Source organism: Apodemus sylvaticus, chromosome 3 (assembly GCF_947179515.1).
Source record: "Apodemus sylvaticus chromosome 3, mApoSyl1.1, whole genome shotgun sequence".
Lineage (NCBI taxonomy): Eukaryota > Metazoa > Chordata > Mammalia > Rodentia > Muridae > Apodemus > Apodemus sylvaticus.
In genome coordinates this window covers 142,576,842-142,599,149 of record NC_067474.1, presented here as the reverse complement: position 1 = coordinate 142,599,149, position 22,308 = coordinate 142,576,842, and the positions used below count along the sequence as shown (strand labels likewise).

At 52.7% G+C, this 22,308-nt stretch overlaps 1 protein-coding gene across 2 annotated transcripts in view; it reads right to left on the bottom strand.

Moving 5' to 3' along the window:
- The window catches only part of Trim62 (tripartite motif containing 62), a 28,363-nt gene extending 7,154 nt beyond the window's left edge, over nucleotides 1-21,209 (bottom strand). The window contains exons 1-4 of one of the 2 annotated variants that reach the window (XM_052177431.1): nucleotides 20,168-21,209; nucleotides 7,221-7,334; nucleotides 3,413-3,669; nucleotides 1,298-1,413 (exon numbers count right to left, since the gene is read on the bottom strand). In XM_052177431.1, the coding sequence (XP_052033391.1) occupies nucleotides 1,298-1,413; nucleotides 3,413-3,669; nucleotides 7,221-7,334; nucleotides 20,168-20,575 (895 nt within the window). In that variant the 5' untranslated portion in view covers nucleotides 20,576-21,209. The remainder of the gene's footprint in view (nucleotides 1-1,297; nucleotides 1,414-3,412; nucleotides 3,670-7,220; nucleotides 7,335-20,167) is intronic. The other variant, XM_052177432.1, reaches the window with a different exon arrangement.
- Between the last annotated feature and the right edge of the window lie 1,099 nt (nucleotides 21,210-22,308).

Genomic DNA, 22,308 nt, shown 5'->3' with positions numbered 1-22,308 from the left:
GATTGCTGGCTGTTGGGGATAAATTGAACCCAGCCTCTGGGCCCTTAAAGCTCAGAGTCCAGAGAGAATGAACCCATACAGATTGATCAAGAATCATGACCAGGAAACCAAGATGGCGGCAGTTCAGCAGAGGTGTTTAAAAGCAATGCTACAAAGAAGAGTGGGTTTTGGTTGTCAAATACTGAAGATGGTGCCAAGATCCCCAGACAAATGTGCAGAGGACAGAGAATTTAGCTCATTCACAGCCTGAAGATGGCTGAGTGTGATGCTTTGGAGGGCTCTGACTGACCCGGTGATGCACCTATGACAGGGATGGAACAGGTAGCAGTAAGGCAGAAAGTTTCTAGACCATCTACTGGGGGGTGTCCCTAGGTCCCAGGGGTGGAGAGAAAAAGATCTAGGGTTTCTTGTCTCTCTCTTCAGGTGTAGTACTTCACCGCACATGCCTTGGTGTGAAATTCACTTGGGGTGGGGAACACCCCAGGAAAGCAGTTGAGTTTTGAATAGAAATTATTCCCCCTCCCACCCATTGTTAGGCACTGAATTAGGGGCCCACCTTCGACCCTAGAACAGCAGGGATGACATATTGTTGAGGCCTACAACCTGTAGGAGAGCCCGAGCTCTCTGATCCAGCATCTATACCCTGCAAGATTGTACTCCATCCCTGCTAGGGCTCAACTGGGGACATCCTGAGGTGACTCACGTTCCTTTTGGAACTTCTGATTAATGCCCCCTCCTCTCTCCCTGCAGGCACTGCTCCCACTCCTCTCCTGTTGCCACCACATTCGAGGCTTCTATGATATGTGAATGTCTCATGTCAGAGCGCTTAGCCTGCTAGACCGTCGAGGGCTGGTCACTTGTCTGTCTCTTTTGACTCTCGAAACTGAGGGACATTCACTTTAGAATACAATAATAAATCCATCCAGGTATATGGACTGTGAGTCCTGCGACAGGACAGGGAACATCTGTCCCTCCATTTGAGGAACCGGCACAGTAATGAAGCATCTAGGAAAGGGTTTTCTGGAGACTCAGGGAGCTCTGCACAGACTCTGGGGCACAGCAGAGGACACATCCCATTGCTCTAGCTCCGAGCCTCCAGTTCTACACGTGTGACATATGGATGACTGTGGTAAGTACCCCAGGACCCGAGTGGGTCATAGCGACATGGAACATTTAAAGAACAGAACAGAACATGAGCCGACACTCTGCTTACTTCCTGCTCTGCCACCTGTCACACCCGGGCCTAGGTGGCAATTCCTATTTCTCCATCTCGCCAAGGGGACAGCCAGACTCTCACCTGGGTGGATATCCTGGAAAAGGGACTTCCAGATGGTGTACTGCAGGGGGCCCGTGTACTTGGAGGTCGGGAAGTCTTCGTATGTTAGGTTGGTCTCATGTATCTTCCCCTTGAGCCTGGAAGGACAAGAGAGAAGGCTTTGTGGGGTCCGGCTCCCACCACCAGGGTGCGGCCATGAGCGACGTGTCTGTGGGACTGAGATATGAGTGCCGTGCCGGCTTCTCCCACTTGTGACCTTTCTGTTACCTTTGGTTTGTTTGCTCTTCTGTAAAATGGGTACTGTGTGGTCCTTTCCCAGGCCTCTGGCCAAAGTCAAGTGTAAAGGGGAACTGTGCTAGACCCTGCCTTTCTAGGACTGCATCGAGTGTTGGACAAAAAAAACAAAAAACAAAAAACAAAACGCTTAGCTCAGGGGCTGGCTCAGGGCCAACACCAAACACATGGTTAGTGGTTAAGTGTTGGTCTCTGGTAAGCTGATACTCAGGGAAGCCATGAAGAGGAACTTTGAGAAGCCTGGACTTGATCCCTATAGCCTTGACCAATTGATCTAATCTCCGAGCCTCAGCTTCGATACTTGTGAAATGAAGATGGCAGTGTTGTAACTCCTTGCATGAGGCTCGGAAGGTTACAGTAATCTAATGTCTATAAATAAGGGGCTGAGGACATGGCTCAGTTCCTAGAGTGTCTGCCTCGCAAGCAGAAGGTCCTAAGTTCCATTCCCATCACCCACATTAAAACAAAAACAGGTGTGGTGGCGCGCACACTTGAACTTCCAGCACTGGGGAGGTGGAGGAGGATTCTCTGGAGACTCGCTGGCCAGCCAGGCTTACCCTGCTCAGAGAGTTCCAGGTCAGTGGGAAACCTCATCTCAAAAGACAAGGTCGGGGCTGAGCAGACCCATCAGTGCTTAGGAGTGCTCGCTGCATCTATATGTTGGTGGTATACACTCACATACACACACACATACACACACACACACACACACTCACACACACATATACACACTCACACACACACACACATACACTCAAACACACACACATACACTCAAACACACACACACACATACACTCAAACACACACACATACACTCAAACACACACATACACATATATACACACATACACACACATACACTCAAACACACACATACACACACATACACTCAAACACACACACACACACACACATACACTCAAACACACACACACACTAGAAGTCTAAAAACAAACAAACAAAAACCCAAGGTGACCAGTCCATGGTGGTTCCAGCATCTGGGAGGCAGAGACAAGCAGATCTCTGAGTTTGTGGCCAGCCTGGTCTACAGAGAGAGCTTTAGGACAGCCAGGGCTACACAGAGAATCCGTCTCAAACTCTCCCCATCCTGCCCCGGCCCAAGGAAACCTCAAGGTGGAGAACAGCTGAAGAATGACAGTTGAGTTTGTCCTCTGGTTTCCACACACATGACCATGTACACCCCACCTCCCCAAAATGAAACAGTATAAAATAAATAAGTGACATATAACACAAAAGTGTGTTAAATAACTACAAACATCATCAAATCTTGCTTATGCTGTTATAATACAGACAGAATATATACGCATATATTGTTCTGATATAAGATTTCACTATGGCTGGGCAGTGGTGGTATATACCTTTAATCCCAGCACTTGGGAGGCACAGGCAGGCAGATTTCTGAGTTCAAGGTCAGCCTGGTCTACAGAGTGAGTTCCAGGACAGCCAGGGCTATATGGAGAAACCCTGTCTTGAAAAAACAAACAAGCAAACAAACAAACAAAGATTTCACTATGTAGCCCAGGCTGGAACTCACCATATAGTCTAGGCTGGCCTCAAACTTGTGACAAACCTGAAAGCACCTCCTACCTTAACATTGCCTGTGTTGGGATTAGAGGTGTCAGTTGCCACGCCCAGCTCAGATTATATTATACACAGAATAATACGAATATGGAAGACCTTTAGCCCTGGCTCTAATACATTTATACCAGATTCCTATAAATGATGGTGATAATGTGATTAATGAATTATCTGCTGACAGCCTCATCTCCCTGGACCCCCTGAGGCGCTTGGGGAAGACTGCGGGCAGTTGGCACTTACCTCTCAGACAGGGAGGCCACTCCAGCAAGGAAGGTGTGCCGGTCAGTCTCGGCCAGCCGCTCCTGCAGGATCTGGGCCCCCTCTTGCACCTTTCGCAGTTGCTGGCTGTAACGCTGGACCTTCTGCTCAATGTCAGTTAGTGTGCGGGCAGTGTCAGCCTCCAGCTCCTCCAGCATGGCCTTCTGTCGCTCTCGCAGTAGCCGGTGCAGCCGCTCAAAGGCCTCCCCGATGGTGGTCCGCAGGCTCTTGGTAGAGGACTGTCGGGGGAGCAACCGTCAGGGGTTATGGGAAGGTCTAGGTGGGACCTAGTGTGAACCTTACTGTGCCCAGTTGGCAGTGAGAGAGGGAAGCCTTGCCTCTCCACAACGATGGGGGAGGGGAGGCCTGGTGGGCAGGCAATGGCACACAGGTGATAAGCAAGGCAGTGAGATGGAACCTGCACGGGTCAAGGGCTCATTGTTCCATGGGGGTCCATCAGCAGAGTTATGCAAAGGCACAGCCAGGCCATCGAAGCCGCGATGGGCGTGAGCGGGTGGTACTGACCCTGATTCTTGGCACAAAGGAAGGAAGGATGGGAAAGCCACGTAGGGGACGCCTACATGTCCAACCCGGGACTTAGTTGTCTGCCATTTAAACAACACATCTATAGGTTCTAAAGGATGACAAAGGGGATTTTGAGGTCAGGGACCCTCAGAAACAGACACAGGTTGGACAAATCTTGGTGATTACTTGACCATCCAGCTTCCCCCAAGACCCTCACTGTGCGAACAAGGGCCACTGTCAAGGGGAGGTCTGCACACACCTAGAGACACTCTCCTTCCCTTAGGCCCAAGAGGAGGCACAGGAGTGACTGGGTCTCTAGCTGTAGTAGGCTCAACTACCTGAGTTCAGTGTGAACCCATTTCCCTATCTGTGAGAGGGGTTACAAATGCCTCATTGCAGGGGCGTGGTGGAGATGTTTATCAGATGGACCCTGGGCACAGGGAAAGCAGATGTTTCTAACAGGCATACCCATGGAGAGATAGCTTCTGATTGGGCTCTCAGGATGGGAGGAGTGTTGGTTGGGGATGGGGGTGGGGTGGGCAGGCAGAGGGGGCAGCTTGAGGAACACTGATGCTCAGTCGACACAGGATGTAGCCACAATGTGGGGCCTGCCTCTGCAATTTTACTTTGTGGGCCTCTGGCTGGCAGTTCACAGAGTCAGAGACCCCACTGTGCTCGGTGCCTGGGGCTCTGTGGGAGGCTCCACAAAGGCTCAATTAGGGCCTGTTCTCTCCCTGTGGTGGCTGCTGGCCTGCTGGAAGAACAGCTGGCAGTGGGCCAGCCTCCCTGCGCATGCCCACCCAACACCCCGGGAAGACAAAGACGGAGTGGACTGAGGAGCTGAGGATGCAGGCATAGGCTGCCAGAGGCCTCCTGGAGTCTCTCACCCAGAAAGGGTGAGACTGTGGAGAGAGGATGCCACCTCCCTGTATCCTCTAGCATGGTCTCCCAGGGCCTCCAGGGCTACCCTGTCTGGCTCCCGCTAACCTGCTTTGCGGAGCTACTCGCCCAGTGGCTGCTGATGGGCTTGGTTAGTCTCAATTTCTGTGTGTATGCCTCCCCAAGATCTAGTGGGGGGGGGGAGCTCCGCCCCACCCCCACCCCCCAGAGACTTTGTTTCACTTTTCCAGGTGATAGGCAGGTCAGGGTTCTTCTCTGCTGTCTCCCCCACAGTACGTCCCTTTAGCCCTCGTACAAGCCCTTCCTAGGTAGGAACGCCACGTTCCCTGCCTGTCCCTGTGTGCATCCCCAGGCTTGGTACAGGCTGGAGGTCAGGAGTAGCTTGAGGGATGGAGGCACCTGCTCAAGACTGCATCATGAAGCTGCGGGCAGACTGCGTTTTCTTTCTATGCTATGAACCCAGCATCCCCAAGATGAGAGAGGGCGGATAGAGGAAGATGGAGGCAGAGAGAGGGGATCTGGAAGTGGCATATCAGAGTGTCAGCCCAAGCGGTCTGTACATGACCCTATTGGGTCTTCCCAAACTCTTCACAACCTCATATATCTTGCCACTAAAACAAGCTGCAGGGAGGGGCTGGGGGCTCAGGCCTGTTGTCAGTCTCTCCTGGCTGAAATTTTACCACCAGGATTACACTTTCCTACTTCCAAAGGTGTTTTGTTATTATTGTTACTGTTTTACTCAATGTGCTCGACAACTAGTTTCTATAGGTCAGGCACTGTGCTAGGTCTGGGGCAGAGTCAAGCTCTCACGACTTCTTTTATCTTGGGGTTCCCCAGGGTGGCGGGGCGGGGGGTGGGGGAGGAGGATTGAACTTAGGTTGTCCTTCAGTTCCTTGATGGGGAAGACAGTCCAGTTTACCACATTCCCAGACACACACTGGGTCTGGGGCAGCTGTGGCCGTTTCAGAAACACTCTGCCAAGGACATGTCATCTCAAAGCCTACCAAGGAAAACAGGGTTGGGGGAGGGAGAGCAGACAGGCCCCCAGGCGAGGCCACTGGAGGGCAGGCAGGGGCGGCCACGAAGCCAGTCAGACACCAGGTGAAATATGGCCTCAAAAGCTCCATCAGCGTTTCTTATATAAATACACCCGGTCCAGACAGGAAGCCAGGCTGGGGAAAGTGAGGGGGCGGGGCCCCCAGCAGCACACAGATGGACAGGAAAGGCGGGCAGGAGGTCAGTAGAGGAGAAGGAATGTGGGGGGAGAAGAGGGGTGAACAAGGGAAGAGCAGCCCTAGGGGAGAACGGGCCCATTCAGACAGGTTCCCATCTGTTTCTCCTCATGGGAGCAGTGTGGAGTCACTGGACAGAGAAACTAAGAGGAGAAACATTGAGGTCATAACCCTGCGGCTGTCTCTCATTTCTCCCACTGAGGGGTCCTGCTCAGAGGCCCTCTGGAATGTCCTGAAGAAATGTTTGTCATGACCCTCCCAAGACCACGCTGTGGGGTAGTGGCCACAGCTGATTCACAGATGGAGGTTCCCAGTGGCTTCTCCAGGCCAGGTGACCCCAAGGCCCTGCTCCAGCTGCACTGCCTTTCATCTTGTAGAGCAGGGTCAGCCTAAAGTCATTTCCCAGAGTCCCCGAGTATGTGAAGCTCTCCTTCCAGTCCCAGTGTTCTAGAGTGAACTGGTCAGAGTCCCCACTGTTAAGACAGGGCAGTCGGGAATATGCTTTACGCAATGTCACAGGGTCACCATTAGGCCTAGACATGAGAACTCCTCTCAGATTAGGGATAAAAAGCTCTTTGCCATCACTGGAGCCAGAGACCATGGAACAGAATTTCCCCCTACTTCTCAGAGTTAGAATCAGGTTCCCCCAACATCTTGAGATAAGGTCTTGTTATGTAACCCAAGCTGGCCGGAGACTCAACACTCTTCTGTGGTGGCCTCCTTTGTGCAGAGTTACAGGTGTGCCTCATGATACCTGGCTTCAGAGTCCTTATATCTATGCCTGAGTCCAAGAGGGGAAATGACATCAGTCATGGCTTGGAGGGGACATGCCACAGTTGGCTTCTGGGCATCGAGGGAGGAAATAATAAAGGAGAGAAGGGACAGGAAGAACAAAAGAGACCAAGCAGACATGTCCAGGCCCTCAGATAACCGGAAGTCTTCAGAAGGTCCCTGGTCCCTCAACTCTGTCACAATTCATTCACTTTCTCAAAAGTTCTGCCCCTACTCACCCTGCCTCTCTCCCACCATGCTTATGCACTGTAAGCTAGGTTTCCTCAGAGGGCTGGAGGGTCCATTCTTCAGAACCCTACCTCAGCACTGTCCACCCCACCCCCACCCCGGGCGGGGCTTACCTTGGTCTCTGCCAGCTGCCGCTTGAGGAGCTGCAGTGCCTCCGTGTGCTCCCGCTCGCTGTCCTGAAGGGCCTGAAGTTGCTCCTTCAGTTCTCTCTGAAATACACACAGGGCCTGCATGGGGGAGCAGGCCACACCCAGCCAGGGCAGTCTTCTGTTGGCAGCTGGGGCCTATCCTGCCCTTGACCCCCAGCCCCAATGCCCATCTCTTTGTACAGTTCACCCACCATACCCTCTTGAGTTTCCAAGAGAGAGCACTTTGCCACCAAGCTCTCACTGGACCTCTTTTTATTCTGAAATAGGGTCTCATTCTGTAGACCAAGCTTGCCCAGAACTCACTATGTAGCCTAGGTTGGCTTCAAGCTTGCAGCAAGTCTCCTGCCTTACTCTCTTAAGTAGCTAGGGTTATAGTCATGACTTACCAGGCCTCACTCTCTGGTCCCCCTGATGCCAAACAACCCCTGCATACACTCCTCAGCCTGCCCCTTAGCCACGGGCTGGCATCTGTGTGGCGATCGGATGGAGACACAGCTGCAGCAGCACAGACTTCCTGCCTAAGTCTCTGCTCACCGGGCTGCACCCTGCTCTCAGCCTTCTGCTGGTTCTAGGTCACGGGAGCCTTCCTGGCCCGCTATTGCTACTCTCGTTTTCAAAGAGAAGAACAAAGGGGTACAAAGAGGTCAAGAACCTGGCCCCAAACATACAGCCAGCATGTACCGGTCAAGGCCGGCATGGTGAGCTGGAGACTACAAGCTTAAAGCCGGGTTTCATATTTTCTGCAGTGACGACACCTAAAGCCATCCCCTGCAACAAATCCAGACAGGCAAAGGATCACCTCTAGAAATGAAAACAGGACTGGGGGGCTGGGAGGTGGCTCAGTCAGTGCTTGCCACGCTAGCACGAGGCCCTGAGTTCGACCCCCAGCACTGGTGTACAAAGCTCCTTGTGCTAGCACATGCTTGCAACCCCAGCACTAGAAATGGGTCAAGGGGGATTCCTGGGGCTCACTGGCTGGCCAGCCTAACTTAGTTGGCAAACCCTAGGTCCCAATGAGATATCTTGTTTCAAAACAAAACACAAAACACAACAACAACAATGACAACCACACATGGCTGGGCACTAGAGAGGTGGCCCAGCTGTGAAGAACACTGCGGCTCTTGCACAGGAGCCAGGCTCAGTTCAGGCACCTGCAAAGTGGCATGCAAGTCTGTACTTCAGTGTCTTGGACAAGGCATCCTCTTCTGGTCTCTGGCTACCATACACACATGTTGTGCCCAGACATGCATCTAGGCAAACATTCATACACATAAAATAAAAATAGATAAATTTTTAAAAAATAACAAAAATAAGCATTTTTTAAAGAGTGAATTGCTGCCGAGCATTGACAGGTGAGGTTGATCTCTGCCTTCCATGAGTGCACACATACACATACACACACACACACACACACACACACAAACACACAAACACATGCACGCACCCAACTGTCTCCCCCTTTGACCCAAACCAGGCTCGGTATTGCCATTTTTCCTGTCTAGAGTTCCATTTGGCTTACTTGTGATTGCCTTGCTTAAAACACTGATAATTTGTTTTTTTATAGATTTTTCTGGCATTAATTTTTATTGAAGAAAACCATTGCATTGGGTGTCATTTATGTTAACCACTGAGGTGTTTGTTTTCTGCTTTAATTCTGCATCTCCCTCCACCTGACTCTCCCCAGTCTCCTCCGCCCTCCCTTCTCACTTGCATCCAACCAAAATGGTACCCCTCCTTCATCCAGAGTTGGCTCAAAACTTGGGACATTATTTTGGGGATGGACATGGACATGGACATGGGATGGGGCTGGGATGGGGAGGAATGGGGATGGGATGGGGATGGGATGGGGGATGGAATGGGATGGGGATGGGATGGGGGATGGAATGGGATGGGGATGGGATGGGGATGGGGATGGGGATAGGGATGGGGGATGGGGGATGGGGGATGGGATGGGGGATGGGGATGGGATGGGGGATGGGGATGGGATGGGGGATGGGATGGGGATGGAATGGGATGGGGATGGGATGGGATGGGGATGAGGATGGGGATGGGATGGGGATGGGATGGGGATGGGGATGAGGATGGGGATGAGGATGGGATGGGATGAGGATGGGGAGCAGGCACGGAAGCTAGGCAAGGATATTACAATCTCATCTCTTCGGCCTTGGGACTTTGATCAACACTGTTTGCTCAGGAATAGCAACCAGAGTCCTGTCTGACCACCCCGCAGGCAGAGGCCCCTCCCTTACACAGCCTTGAAGGGTCTTTGCTGCACCTTTTCTTGACAGAAGGGACCATCCTCGCCAGTGGCTTGTGCTTACCTCGCTCACTGGGCTGGGTGGGACTTTTCTGAGGGCGGCAATTCTGTGCAGCTCATTTGCTGTTATATCTTCCTGTGTCCTCAGTGTCCAGAGTGGAACTAGCACGTGGCAGGTGTATTCGTTTATTTGTCAAATACATAAATGGGGGTGGGGATGGATGGTCCCCAACAGAGTCCAGCTGTCTGCACTTACCGAGGTATCATAGGGAGGTGTCCTCCTGTCTGTCCCTCCTCCTTCCCCATATAAGCCCCCAGGTTCTTCCTGGTTTACGGATCTACCTCCCTCCGTGGTCTGCACTTAGGAGCTGTCTGGTGCTTGTTGGGGATCTAAGGGCTGTGTGAGTGACAGGAGCCCCTGAGCAAGTCCTCGGAACCCCAGTCAGCTTAGGCCAAGTGGTGCCAGACAGGCTGAAACACAGGGTTTGTTTTTTGTTTTGTTTCAAGACAGGGTTTCTCTGTGTTGCCCTGGCTATCCTGGGACTCACTCTGTAGAGCAGGCTGGCCTCACAGAGATGTGCCTGCCTCTGCCTTCTGATTGCTGGGATTAAAGGTGTGTGCTAGCCCTGCCCAACTGGTTCCTATTTTTATCTCTTTTACTTATCCATCTTGTCAGATCAGGGGGCATCCTTGGCAAATGACTGCCTAAGTCATTCTACAGCCTCAGCACTGGCAGCAAGAAATGGCTGGGGTAACACAAAAGGGGTGGAGGTGGTGGAGAACAGGGAATCGCCTGCTTACTATCCCCCACTCATTTATCAAGTGTTTATTGAGGAGCTACAATGAAACAGACACCACAGAGGCCGTGAAAATACAACAGAGAAAGAGACAGAGGCAGTTTCTGCCTAGGGGATCTTCCAGGCCAGGGGGAAAGACTGAGAATAAACCAGAAAAATAGGCAAAGAGCAAGGGGATGACCAACATGGTCCACACTCGGAAAAGATGGCAGAGTGTGTGATGCCCAGGCCACTCTGGATGCTGTGGTCATGGAAACGGGTAACCAACAGAATGGGGGTGGCACGTTTTATGAGAGTAGAGAGCTTCAACAGACACAATGGGGGAACTCTAGCAGCCATCTTGGTATGACACAACAGTAAAGACAAACATCACAGGTGGGAAGCAGAGGAGTTAAAGGAAGAAACATCTGTGTCTGAGGTGAGGACTGGGGGCAGCACACCATCCCCAGACCTGCTCCTGGGGTGGGGGGGTAAAAGGGAGGGAGGGAGGAAGGAAGAAAAAAGGAAGGGAGGGAAGTAGGAAGGAAGGAAAGAAGGAAGGAGGGAGGGAGGAAGAAAAGAAGGAAGGAAAGAAAGAAAAGAAGGCAGGCAGGCCAGTCAGCCCTTATACTGCTAGCTAATTCCTATGGTGTCAATGTTTCCCTCAGAGTGGAAACAACGTTTCCCTCTCAGCCACCAGTGGGAGATTCTTGGATGGGCACCGGCAGAGTCGTAAAAGCCAGGAACCAGCTCTGTGTCCCTAGCACACCAGAGCCTCGAGTCCTCTCAGATAGGCTTGCTTTCCATAAGAGGGAAATCAACCTCCACTGAACTTCAGCTCCTCAGCCTGCAGTACGAGCACCCGAGGGTCATTCCTAAGGTCCTTGGGCCCCCAAGTCCTCGGCAGGCAGGCCTACTTCAGCACAGGCAGAGCGTGTGACTCCTTTGGACCCTGACAGCCTGGGCTCTGACCTAGCTTGGGAATTCATCTGACCAAGAGGGAGATAAACGTTTGGGGAGTCAACTAGTGCAACATTCTCCCCCATGGTGGTCCCCAAGAGTCCTAAGGCCCCAGAAACCCCATTTCTCATTTTGTTGGGAACATCCTGAAACGTGAGCAAACTCCTCACTGATTTTGGACCCAGGATCTGAGGAAAACTCGTGTTCTCTTCCTCCTACATCTAGTGTTATCTTCCTCCTACATCCATCCAGAGGGCAGTGGAAACTCTTCACCACTCTATGAATACATAGCAAGGTCTCCTAGGATGCCTACGGCACTGTCAAGGCTGGCGAGAGAGATGGGGGACTGGGGGAACTGGGGAGCGAGCCCTGGACAAACTCATCACAATGGATTTAGAGATAGCATTGGGGACATCAGACCTGCTCTTCCGTCCTGAGAACAGATAGTTCTCCAGGTGATGATTACCCACTGGAGCCATCCTGGCAGGAACCCTGAGAATCATCTCTGAACCTGACCAGCCAGCTCTCAAGCTGTGGAGTCTGGTCCTGTCTCCACATGCACAGCTCTTAGTTTGCCCTTCATCCTTCTTCTGAGAACTCCTGTCTGGGGACCAGGCCATTTGCACCCTATGCTCCCCACAGCATGTTCAGTGGACATCAAAAGGTTTCTCCCAACCCCCAGGATTTCTTGAGAGTCTGGAAAGAAGAGTACAAGGCCTCAGGGCAGCGTTCAAGGCCTTGCACACCTCCTCCCCCCCTGCCCCCCCCCCCCCCGCCTGTCACTTGTCATCTCTGTCTATACCTGTGCTCTTCAGCATGACAGCCACAAACTCCATGTGGCTGTTTACACTGCAATGGGTCAAAATGAAATGAAGTGGAAAATTCAATTTCTTGGCTAATACTAGTTTCGTCTCATCTCAAGGACTCAATATGCACTTAGGACTGGCAGCTACAGCACCAGGCAACACAGATGCAGAATGCTCCGGTGTTCCAGAAAGTTCTATTGGCCAGCATTAAGCATTGTGCAGTGCTTGCCTCCCGGCCTTTGCTCAATGTTCAGGGTACTCATATGACTCAGAGGTCACCTGTCCTGAGAGCCCAGCACTGCTCTCCCCTGCTATCGGACATGCCTCTGTGCAGGGCCCAGCCTTGCACTGTGGTGGCAAATGCATTCCCCCACCCCGTTAGAGATAGGGTCTCAGATAGCCCAGGTTGGCCTGGAAATCACTATGGAGCAGAAAATAACCTTGGACTTCTGATCGTCCCGAAGGTGTGCAACACCACACTCAGACTATGTGTTGCTGGGAATGGAACCCAGAGTTTCAGGCATGAGGAGAGCACCCTATTAACTGTACCAGATTCCCACGCTCAACACATGTGTTCCAACTGTAAAGCTACCCGTCAGTCTCCCTTACTAGATTTTGGGTTCTTGAAGGCAAGGACCATGTCTTGGAGCTGTTCTCACCCTCAGTACCTCGGACAGGGCCAGGCAAGCCTAGCTTCTGACTTTTCCAAGGTGAACCTGCCCAGAGACCAGGACCTTGGAATGGTCTGAGCTCCCCAGTGCTAGGATGGCTATGACATAGGAGCCAGCTATAACATTGACAGAAGAAAGAAAGATAGGGAGAGCAGCCTAGAAGGACCCAGCGCTGGGCCCAATATACAGCCCTGGAAACAGCTGGTCCAAACAAGCCCTGTAGCTCACAGGGTGGGTGCAGGGCGCAGAAGGGAGCTGTGTTTCTTTTCCCACTCCTCCATCTTCTCCAGCCCAGGATCAGACAGATTTGGGTGAGAAAGTTGACTCAGTCACCTGCTAGCTTGTGTGTCCCCACGGTGTCATCTAACCTCTCTGAGCCCCAGGGCCTTCATCTGCAAAGTGGGGATAAATCCTAGGTCCTACGGAGGGGAGTGTGAAATGATGTAATAATAGTAGGATGTATTTAGACCTCCAGGGTATATAACCTGGCACTCACAGGCTGCCTGGGATGCTGTCACTGCGTCCCATCTGAGGCTCCTGTCACTGCTTCATGTTCTGGTTCCATGCTGTGTCCAGGCGGCCCCTCCCTGCTTCCTGAGATGGCAGAAGCAGGAAGGGGTGGGAGGGACCATCTGCTCCAACCCCTGCCATTGCCAGGACGGGAAGCCAGTCTAAGGGAAGGACTGGCCCTGGGCCACACAGCTTGCCAGGGGAGAGGAAGCCAGAGAGCGCACTCCTAGTTGAGAGACCAGTTAGCAAACAGGAAACTGTCAATAAACTCCTAGGTGACAGAGCAGGCACAGAGGAAAAACAAGGTGAGCATAGCTGCCCTGGTTGCAAAGCTATTAAGAGACAGAGACAAGGTCCTAATCAGAGAGACAGAGTCCCTAAACTTCGAATAGTCTGCAGCTAGTTGTAGAGGTAAAACCACCAATGGGTGTCAGGGGGAGCAGGGTTCACATGGGGTCTGCCTGGGGGTGACCCAGTGCAGCCATCACCACTAAGCCATGTCAGGAGCACCCCCTTTCATCTGGTCTCCAACCTGTAAAGTGAGTCTGTAACAACATAGGCCTGAGAGAGGTTCTGGGACCATTAAGCAGCCAGGTTCCTGACACGACACACGGCACAGGGGGAGCTCAATCTAAGGTGCTACTGTCATGGCTGTGGAGTCCTGTCCTCCAGGCATGGCATGGCCGCCCTGTCTCGAAAGCAGGGTAGCTGTAACTATGTGCTCAAGTTTGGGAGGTTAGCAGTCCCTTGCAGAAGCGGGAGAAGGGTTCATCAGACTCTCACCTGAGATTCAGGCCACCCAATACCGACCGCTTCCATGATGGATTAACCCGCCTGGCCTCAGCCTTGAGAGTATACAGGAGGTGAGAGGTTAACTGAACGGAGAGAGCCATAAGCCATTTGTGTGATTTGTCACCTATGCTAGAGTGTCCTTTTCCATGATGGGGCTCCGAGAGCCACCCATGTCTCTATAAGCAACCTCTCACCCAGTCTCCTGTGAGGAACCCCAGTAGACTGGTTGGTTCGACGAGCTGGGCCTGGGGGCAGTCACTTCTCTGGTTTGCCATTGTCCTTTCTGTCCAGAGTCACTAGGAAAAGTCATGCGATAAGCTGAGAGAAACCTAAGACCGAGAGAAACACCCCTAAGACCCTAAGACCGAGAGAAACAGGACCTTGGAACACAGAGGTCACTGGGGTCTGACTTCATTTCTGACGGACGAGCACAAAAGGCAGGTGATAGGGCTCCTCTGGACATTCCAAGTGGTCAGGACTGGTCAGGCAGGAAGTGGCCAGAGTCAGGCAGGTGACAAGTGGGTAGAGTCAGAAACTGGAAAGGCTGGCTAGGTCTAGCTGGGCTGGAGTGGAGGCCTTGGATGTCAGCTGGGGGAGGTTAGATTCCTCAGAGCCCATCAGAGCTGGATCACAGCAGGAGAATGAGTAGAGGGGCGCCTAATAGGACCACAGATGCACACAGTTTTACAGTTCTGTTCATTGCAAGGCCCTAGGGCTCTCCAACTATTTGGAAGGATCAATACAGAGGCAGTGGTTATAGGAAGCCCAGACACCTCTGCTATGAGGTTATCCCTCTTCCTGACCCCGGCGGAATATGCTATAGATGCCATCTTGACTCTGGCCTCAGGGACCCTTCTTATCTCCCTGGATTTTAACCTCCAAGTGAGAATCCTGGGTCAGGATCCTGCCACTGCTTGCCTCCTTTCCTACCCAGGGTGGACTTGTTTCCTTCCTTCCTTCTTCCTTCCTCCCAGTCCCTCACCTGAGTGCTCCATCTTCCTGGCAGACATGAGTGCTTCCCTGGCACCACGGCTTTTGAGGCCAGGCCCTCACAGTCCCTGGCAATACAGCTGCTTCCCCATCTTCGGGCCTCCCACAGATGGCCACGCATGCCGCTCCGGGTATATAATTGACAGGCCACACCAGTTTGCTCACACCTGTCCCTGGTTCCTCGGCACCTTCAGGATCAGTATCTAACCCTTGAAGCAAGCCCGTGCCACATCTGAAGCAAGTTAAGCCACTTTCCCATCTTTACTCTTCTCCCCAGCAACTGCTCATCTGTATGTGTGCCCACACATCTGTGCCCCTGGCCAAATTCATGACCCAAATTCAAGGTCCAATTGACTTCCTGGTTGTGTCACCTAAGCACAGATTCTGTGCCTCAGTTTCCTCATTTGTAAATGAGGCAATGGTTGTGCGTATTAAGAGAGGAGGAAGAGGAAAGAGAGTGTGCCCTGTCCCTTCACAGTGCACCAGGCCCCATACAGTGGCTGTGGCTGTGTTTCTTTCCTCTGCTCTCAGGATGCCCTCTCTGTCCTGGCCTGGATTACTTTAGTGAGTTTAGTTTAGTTTAGTTTAGATCTTGGAAACAGCTACCTATCTATGAGGGGGCACGGTTCTGACTCCCAGGATCAGATTGCTATGTCCTGAGTTCAACACAGGACCAATCCTTAGCAGGCACATAGGTATGAGGCCAGGATAAAACATTAAAGTCAGCCTTGAATCCAAGTTCGATCCCACCTCCAAATACTCTGAGCCCATTGTGTCCGGCAGAGCTCAAGGTGAGGTGGTCAGCCAGGCTACAACCTTGGGCCGACTGGGTGCAGAGCTCTGGCAAACCTGGTTTCCTATATAAAGTGGGCGTGTGCCCCAGAGGGTGTCTGAAGCTCTGATGCTTTTGGCTGCTCCTGGAGGCAACGGTGAGGACTGCTGACAGGCTGAAGCTTCGAGGTCTTGCCCCTGTTTGTAGGGAGGACTCAGGCAAGTCCCCAGGCTCCCTGCCTCAGGGACTGTCTCAATAGTGCAGCTGTCCTTTGACCCTCTCAGGGCATAGGGACAGGAAGGGTTGTCTCAAGGGATTGTGCCCATCACACAGTACCAGGTAATGCACTCTGCTTTTCAGAGGTGACATTTTGTCGCCGTCGGCCTTGTCATCAGACTACTTTGTTCCAGATAATGACATTTTTGGGGCTTCAGTTTCAACCCCCAGCTCTCTCCCCTGTGACCTGTGTTCTGTGGATGCGGATGAGGCATCTCTGGCTGCCCAGACACCTTTAAGGAGAAGCACAGAGTCCCCTCACACTCTTACAGGCTGCTATGTGCACAGAAGCCTGCCCTTCCTAGGATACACGTCTGCTGAGTACCATTTCCCCAGGACAGAGACACTCATCTGTCTCTCTGACCAGGGTACCCCTGGGATAGGAGTGACTCTCTCTCTTCACATGGAAGGTGAGCAGCCTTGCTCTGGCTCTCATGTCTTAGATCAGGAAGAGGGCTCAGAAAAGCCCATGCCTTTCACCCTGCAGGAATAGTCAGAGCGAAGATTTCAGCTCTACCACCCCCAACCCTACTCTCCCCTCCTGGGGCTGCCTCCCTGGCTCTCATCCCTGTGCCCAGCCTGTCAGGTTCCCATCCAAGGCCCAGCCCTGATGCCTTTGTTGGCACTGAGGCACGCCGTAGGAAAAGCTCCAGTGATCACATGAGGCCTGGAAAGGGAGGCTCGGCTGAATCGGATCCTCTCTCTGGGGGTCAGGAACTTGAGATGGCTAGGGAGCCGGATGCTCTGCTTGATCAGAGTGACATCCCAGCCACCTGCCCTTGCGGCGGCAGCTGGCACCAACCGACTGTGCCCCTAGTCTGGTCTTGAGTTAAGTGCACTTGACACAAAAACCAGACGGGGTAGGTAGGAGACAATTCTGGATGATAAAGGGGAGGCCAGAGAACGGCCTTCAGAGGCACCACAGAGGCTGTATGTGGCCCAAGTTGGACGGGTCCCAAGTCCAGACCCTGACACTCACTATCACTTAGCTTTGTAAGCCTGCCTCCATTTACAAGAGAATACATCTCAACAGTCTGCATAGCAGGTGCTATGAGAGATTATGCTAGGCATTGCAAGGACAGCTGGGGGCAGTCCTTGGCTCAAGAATCCCAGACTCTTTGGAGATGGGCTCCTCCCTTCTCTTTGCTCTGTGGTCCAGGTGCTCATCAGTAATTGGGTGGGGTCATGCACGCGCGCGCACACATACACACACACACACACACACACACACACACGAGATTTCTATACAACTATACAGTAATTCTAGTCATGCTTAGCCACAGGTAGGATGAGGGGGTATTTGGCTCTTTATGTCATATTGTCCCACTTTCTATGTAAACATAGTTATTAGAATAAACACAGATGTCTAAAAGTTATGGTTGCTGACTGTGCCAGCCACAGTTCTCGGTGCTTTGGATCAAGAACTATTAACCCTTACATCACCTTTCCTGGGAATGTAACTGGTGACATGGGGAGACTCAGACAACTGAGGTGACTTCATTGAACTCATGCAGCACACCAGGGTGCATACCCCCTGCCCTCCAGCAGCTAGGGCACAGAGTAGTTCTGCATAGCAGGGGCCAGAGGCTCAGAGGTAACAAGTTGTTTTCCTAAGGTCACACAGCCAGCAGATGGCAGGACCAGGGCGGAGCAGCCTGCTGATAAAGACAGAGCTACTAATATTTGCAGTCTGTAGCTTCCAAGCTTCAGAATAAAGGTAAAAGCTGCAGGCCTAATGCTGGGTAGGGAGCCCGGAGACCCTGGCTGCATATGAGCCTGGATTTCTCTGCCTTCAAGACCTCGGGCAAGCCCCTCCCCCTCCTCGACCGGTTCTCCATCTGTCAAGTGAGCACCACACCAGATGATCTCCAAGGCTTTGGCAGCTTCTCTGTCATTCCCCAGGATAGGGCCCCCAGCACAGACTCCAGCAGTCGCTAGCTGCTGGGGGTGGGGTGGGTGAGCAGACCTTGAGGGTGGAGGTTGCTCCATTCCCAGCAGATAATGAGCCTGCTTTCCCAGGAGGCAGGAGAGGCAGATGGGGGTGAAGCGTGGCCTGAACCCCACCTCTTTGCATAGCCTCCCCAAGGGGAGGCAAGATGCTCTGCCAGCAACTGCCTAAGTCCAAAGGGGCCATCAAGGCAAGTGTCTTCCTCGGGTGAGAGAGGCCAGGCTAGCCAGCTGGGCACAGGGGTTCTCGAGAGATCTCAGGAGGAGGAAGGATGGGAATTTCTGGGGCTCCTACCCTAGTTAGATACTTCAAATACGTTCTTCCCAGGTCAGCCTCATCAAAGTCCAGGCCAGAAAGTAGATATCTAAATTCCTGATTAAGTATCTTGAGGGACTGAAAACTCACTACTCACAGGTTAGTGACTATATTCATATTTTTTTAAAAGTAAAACCATCTTCCACTTTGGAATCCTCCAGTTGGAGCAAACTTAGACCAAGTTTTGTCATTCATTCATTCATTCGTTTGTTCATTTGTTCATTTGAGTTTTATTGATAGATCCTGTGTTGCTAAGCCTGTGCCAGGTTTGGGGACAATAAATATGCCAAGGAAAAAGCTGTTGCTACCTTGAGGAATTGACTTCGACTGATATCCCAAAGTCAGTGAAGAGAACTGCTGGGTTGAAATAGGTCAGCTTAAGAAAACGATTCAAAGAAGCTCGAAAATCATTAAATAGACTTTAGTGGGTGTCTTTCCATCAAGATCGTGTAACTGAGAATTCCATCAGGTGGATGTGTAACTGAGAATTCTCTAATGAGGAGAATATGGAAGACGTGCTGTGTTATCCAAATTAAGCTGATCTTGGGATGCTTCCCTTTAGAGTCCTACACCCGAGGCTGCAATAGCCGAATTCCCCAGCCCCAAAGAGCTCTTGCTGAGGACCGGGGCTTGATTCCCGGCACCCACGTGGGCGACGCACAATCATGTGTAACTCCAGTTCCACAGGATCTGACACCTTCTTCTGGCCTCTTGGGCACCACACATGCACATGGTGCACATACATGCATGCAGGCAAAATACTCTCACACAGACAATAAAATAATTGATTACTGATATCAATACTATCTTATTGATAGAAGACATCCAGGAAAATGTAGCTCTTAGCATGTTTATCTATTTATATTTCTCTCTATATATGCATTTCTTTCTATACAAGCACACACACATATGTATACACACACACACACATGTATATATATGCACCAGTGGCACTTGAGGAAGACTTTTAAGGGGAAATGTTTGAGTGGGGCCTTGGAGTATTAAAGACACTGCCCAGGATCTTGCCCTCTTGTCGGTGACAATGGAAAGGTTAGCGGAGAGTAGCTGCGGTTAAAGGCTATGTTTAATTGAGTACTCAAAGATTCTGATGTAGAAGACAGGAGGGGTCACCACGAGGCCTTAGGGACCCCTAGAGGCCTGTCTTCACCATCTCCAGTCACCTTTGAGTCTAATTCTCCAAATCTTGAATCTCTAATTCCTGGTTCCACCCTCAATGGGCCCCTAACCTGGTTTAAATTCAAAAAAGGTTCTTGTCATATCTGAACTTGATGCCAGCCTTAGACGCTCACCTCACATACCTTGATCAAATCCTGGTACCCAAACCTGCCCTCTGAACAATTTGCATGTCTTAAGCTTAACCCTCACTTGCATGGAGAACCGAGGCCGGGTCCTCACTCTAGATTTCCGTGAACACCTGGAGCAGCAAGCCACTTCCCACAATGCCCCAAACATGCCAGAATTCTGTGGCTGCACTTAGAGAGCTCACCCCTCCCACACACCCGACTCCGACTCCCAGGTTAGCTTTGATAGTGGTCCTTCCCTTGCCCAGAGGTCAGAAGGAGCTGATGTCTCCCATTCTACCTCAGCCTCAGCCATCATCTGGTCCAGCTGCGGCTCCTTCTCGCCATCATCCCATCCCATCTGGACCTATCTCCCATCCAGATCTTTCTCAAGCCCACTTGACAGAGATGCCCAACGGCCACGCCCCTGCCACGCCCCTCACCGGAGCCCCGCCCCTTTGGCATTAAGTCGGCCCGGGGCTCTTGCCCCTATTGGAACCCTGACCCCGCCTACGCCCCCGCCTGTCTGCCTCGCACCTGCAACTCCTCGAAGGCATCGTCGATGCCAGTGACCTGGTGTTGCTCGTGCAGCGCGGGCTCGTCACAGAAGAAGCAGAGCAGCGCGCGGTCCGTGAGGCAGAAGAGCTTGACCTTGTCGTGAGCCTGGCAGGGTCGCGCGGCTCGGCGCGCGTTGAGGATGGCGTCCAGCGGGAAGGCGCTGTAGCGCTCCACGATGTTGGCTAGCTTGAGGCTGGGCGCGAGCGCGGGCTCGGCGAACGTGCGCCGGCACTCTGGGCAGTCGCGGGCGCCCTGAGCCTCCTGCCGCACCCAGTGCTCGGTGATGCAGCGGCGGCAGAAGTAGTGCTCGCAGCCCAGGCTCACCGGGTCCTGGTAGATGCTCAGGCAGATGGAGCACAGCAGCTCGTCCTTGAGGCTGCACGCCATGGCGCCGGGGGCGGCGCGGAGCGAAGCCCGGGAGGCCGGCGGCCGGCGCGGCGCGATTGGGGGCGGTACCCGGGGGCCAGGCCCACGGGGGCACGGGCGACAGGCGCAGGCGAGCGCTGGGGGAGCTGTCTGAGACGCCGGACGCCCGAGGGCTCGGTGCCGAGTGGGTGCCACCCGGGATGCGAGCAGCGGAGCTCGGTTTCGAGGTCCTAGGTGGCCACCAGCGATGTGCGCTGGAGGAGAGAGGCCGAGTGCGTCCCAAGGAAGGGGCTCCAGGCGAGGAGGATCTAGAGGACCAGACACTCCCAGGGTATGATAGACGCTGCGAGGAGGAGATCCCGAAGAGGGGCGGAGGCCACGGTGGGGTTGGAATCCCGGGACCCGGACAGCTTTGAGAGGGGGTCGAGCTGGGGATGGGGAATTCTGCGGGACAGAGCAGCCAGACCGAGCCGCACCGCGGCTTTGCCCGGCAGAGCAGAGGAGGGGTGCCGGCCCACTCAGCTGCCCGACCCTGGCCGCAGATCCCGGCCCCGCGCGGCCCCTTACCCGCACCAGCTCAGCGGCCACCGCTTCGGTCCAGCACAGCCTCTCAACCCGGAACCAGCCGAGCCGAACTGCCCGGCGCCCCGGCGGCTCCCTCTCCGCCCCCGCGGGCGGGACCCGAGCCGCTCCGCCCCCGCGGCGGGCGGGGGAGGGGAGGGGCCTCCAGACCCCGCCTCTCCGCCACTGTGCGCCTGACCCCCAGGGACTTGAAAAACAGCTGTTTCTTCTGGGTCTGCACAGCTGTCAGGTTTGCTTAGGGTCCTGGCGGCAGGGGGGCGAGAGGACAGCTAATGAAAAAGTGAGAGGACAGCGCCTAAGTAAGAAGCATCTTTCTGGATGATCAATTTGAAGAACTAAGGGAAATAATAATTGAGTATTAAGACAAGGCGATGCTGTGTAGTCTGCATGGAATATAATGTTTGCATAGAGTGTAGTGATAAAATTAGAGACTTGCCCTGTTGGCTTAGGCTAAATTCAAAGTCGCCACTTTTCTAAACCTTTAGGTTCTATTTCCTCTTTGCTTTCTAAGGAGTGCTTTTAGTAGAAGATTGTGGAGAGAACCCTGGCTAACGTGTAGCTCAAGGGTTCTTGCCATTCATCAAATATTTCTGCATTGATGTGTGTGTGTGTGTAAGAAGGTGGAGTAAGAAAAAAAGTATAATGGTAGACTTTGTCGTGTGTGTGCCAGATGGAGAGGAGGAAAGGGATTTCTAAGAAGGTGTGTGTGTGTGTGTGTGTGTGTGTGTAAGAAGATAGAGTAAGAAAAAAAGTATAATGGGAGACCTTGTTGTGTGTGCCAGATGGAGAGGAGGAAAGGGATTTCTAAGAAGGTGTGTGTGTGTGTGTGTGTGTGTGTGTGTGTGTGTGTGACACACAGAGAGAGGGGGGAGGGAGAGAGAACAAAGGCATGAAAGGGAGGCACATGGGTACCTGCAAGTTTTTTTTTTCTTAAGATGTATTTATTCATTATATGTAAGCACACTGTAGCTGTCTTCAGATGCATCAGAAGAGGGCATCCGATCCCATTACAGATGGTTGTGAGCCACCATGTTGTTGCTGGGATTTGAACTCAGGACCTTCGGAAGAGCAGTCAGTGCTCTTAACTGCTGAGCCATCTCTCCAGCCCCCTGCAAGCTGTTCTGTACTGTGGAGGTGGGATGAGGAAGAAGTTTGGAGAAGGTGAAAGGCAT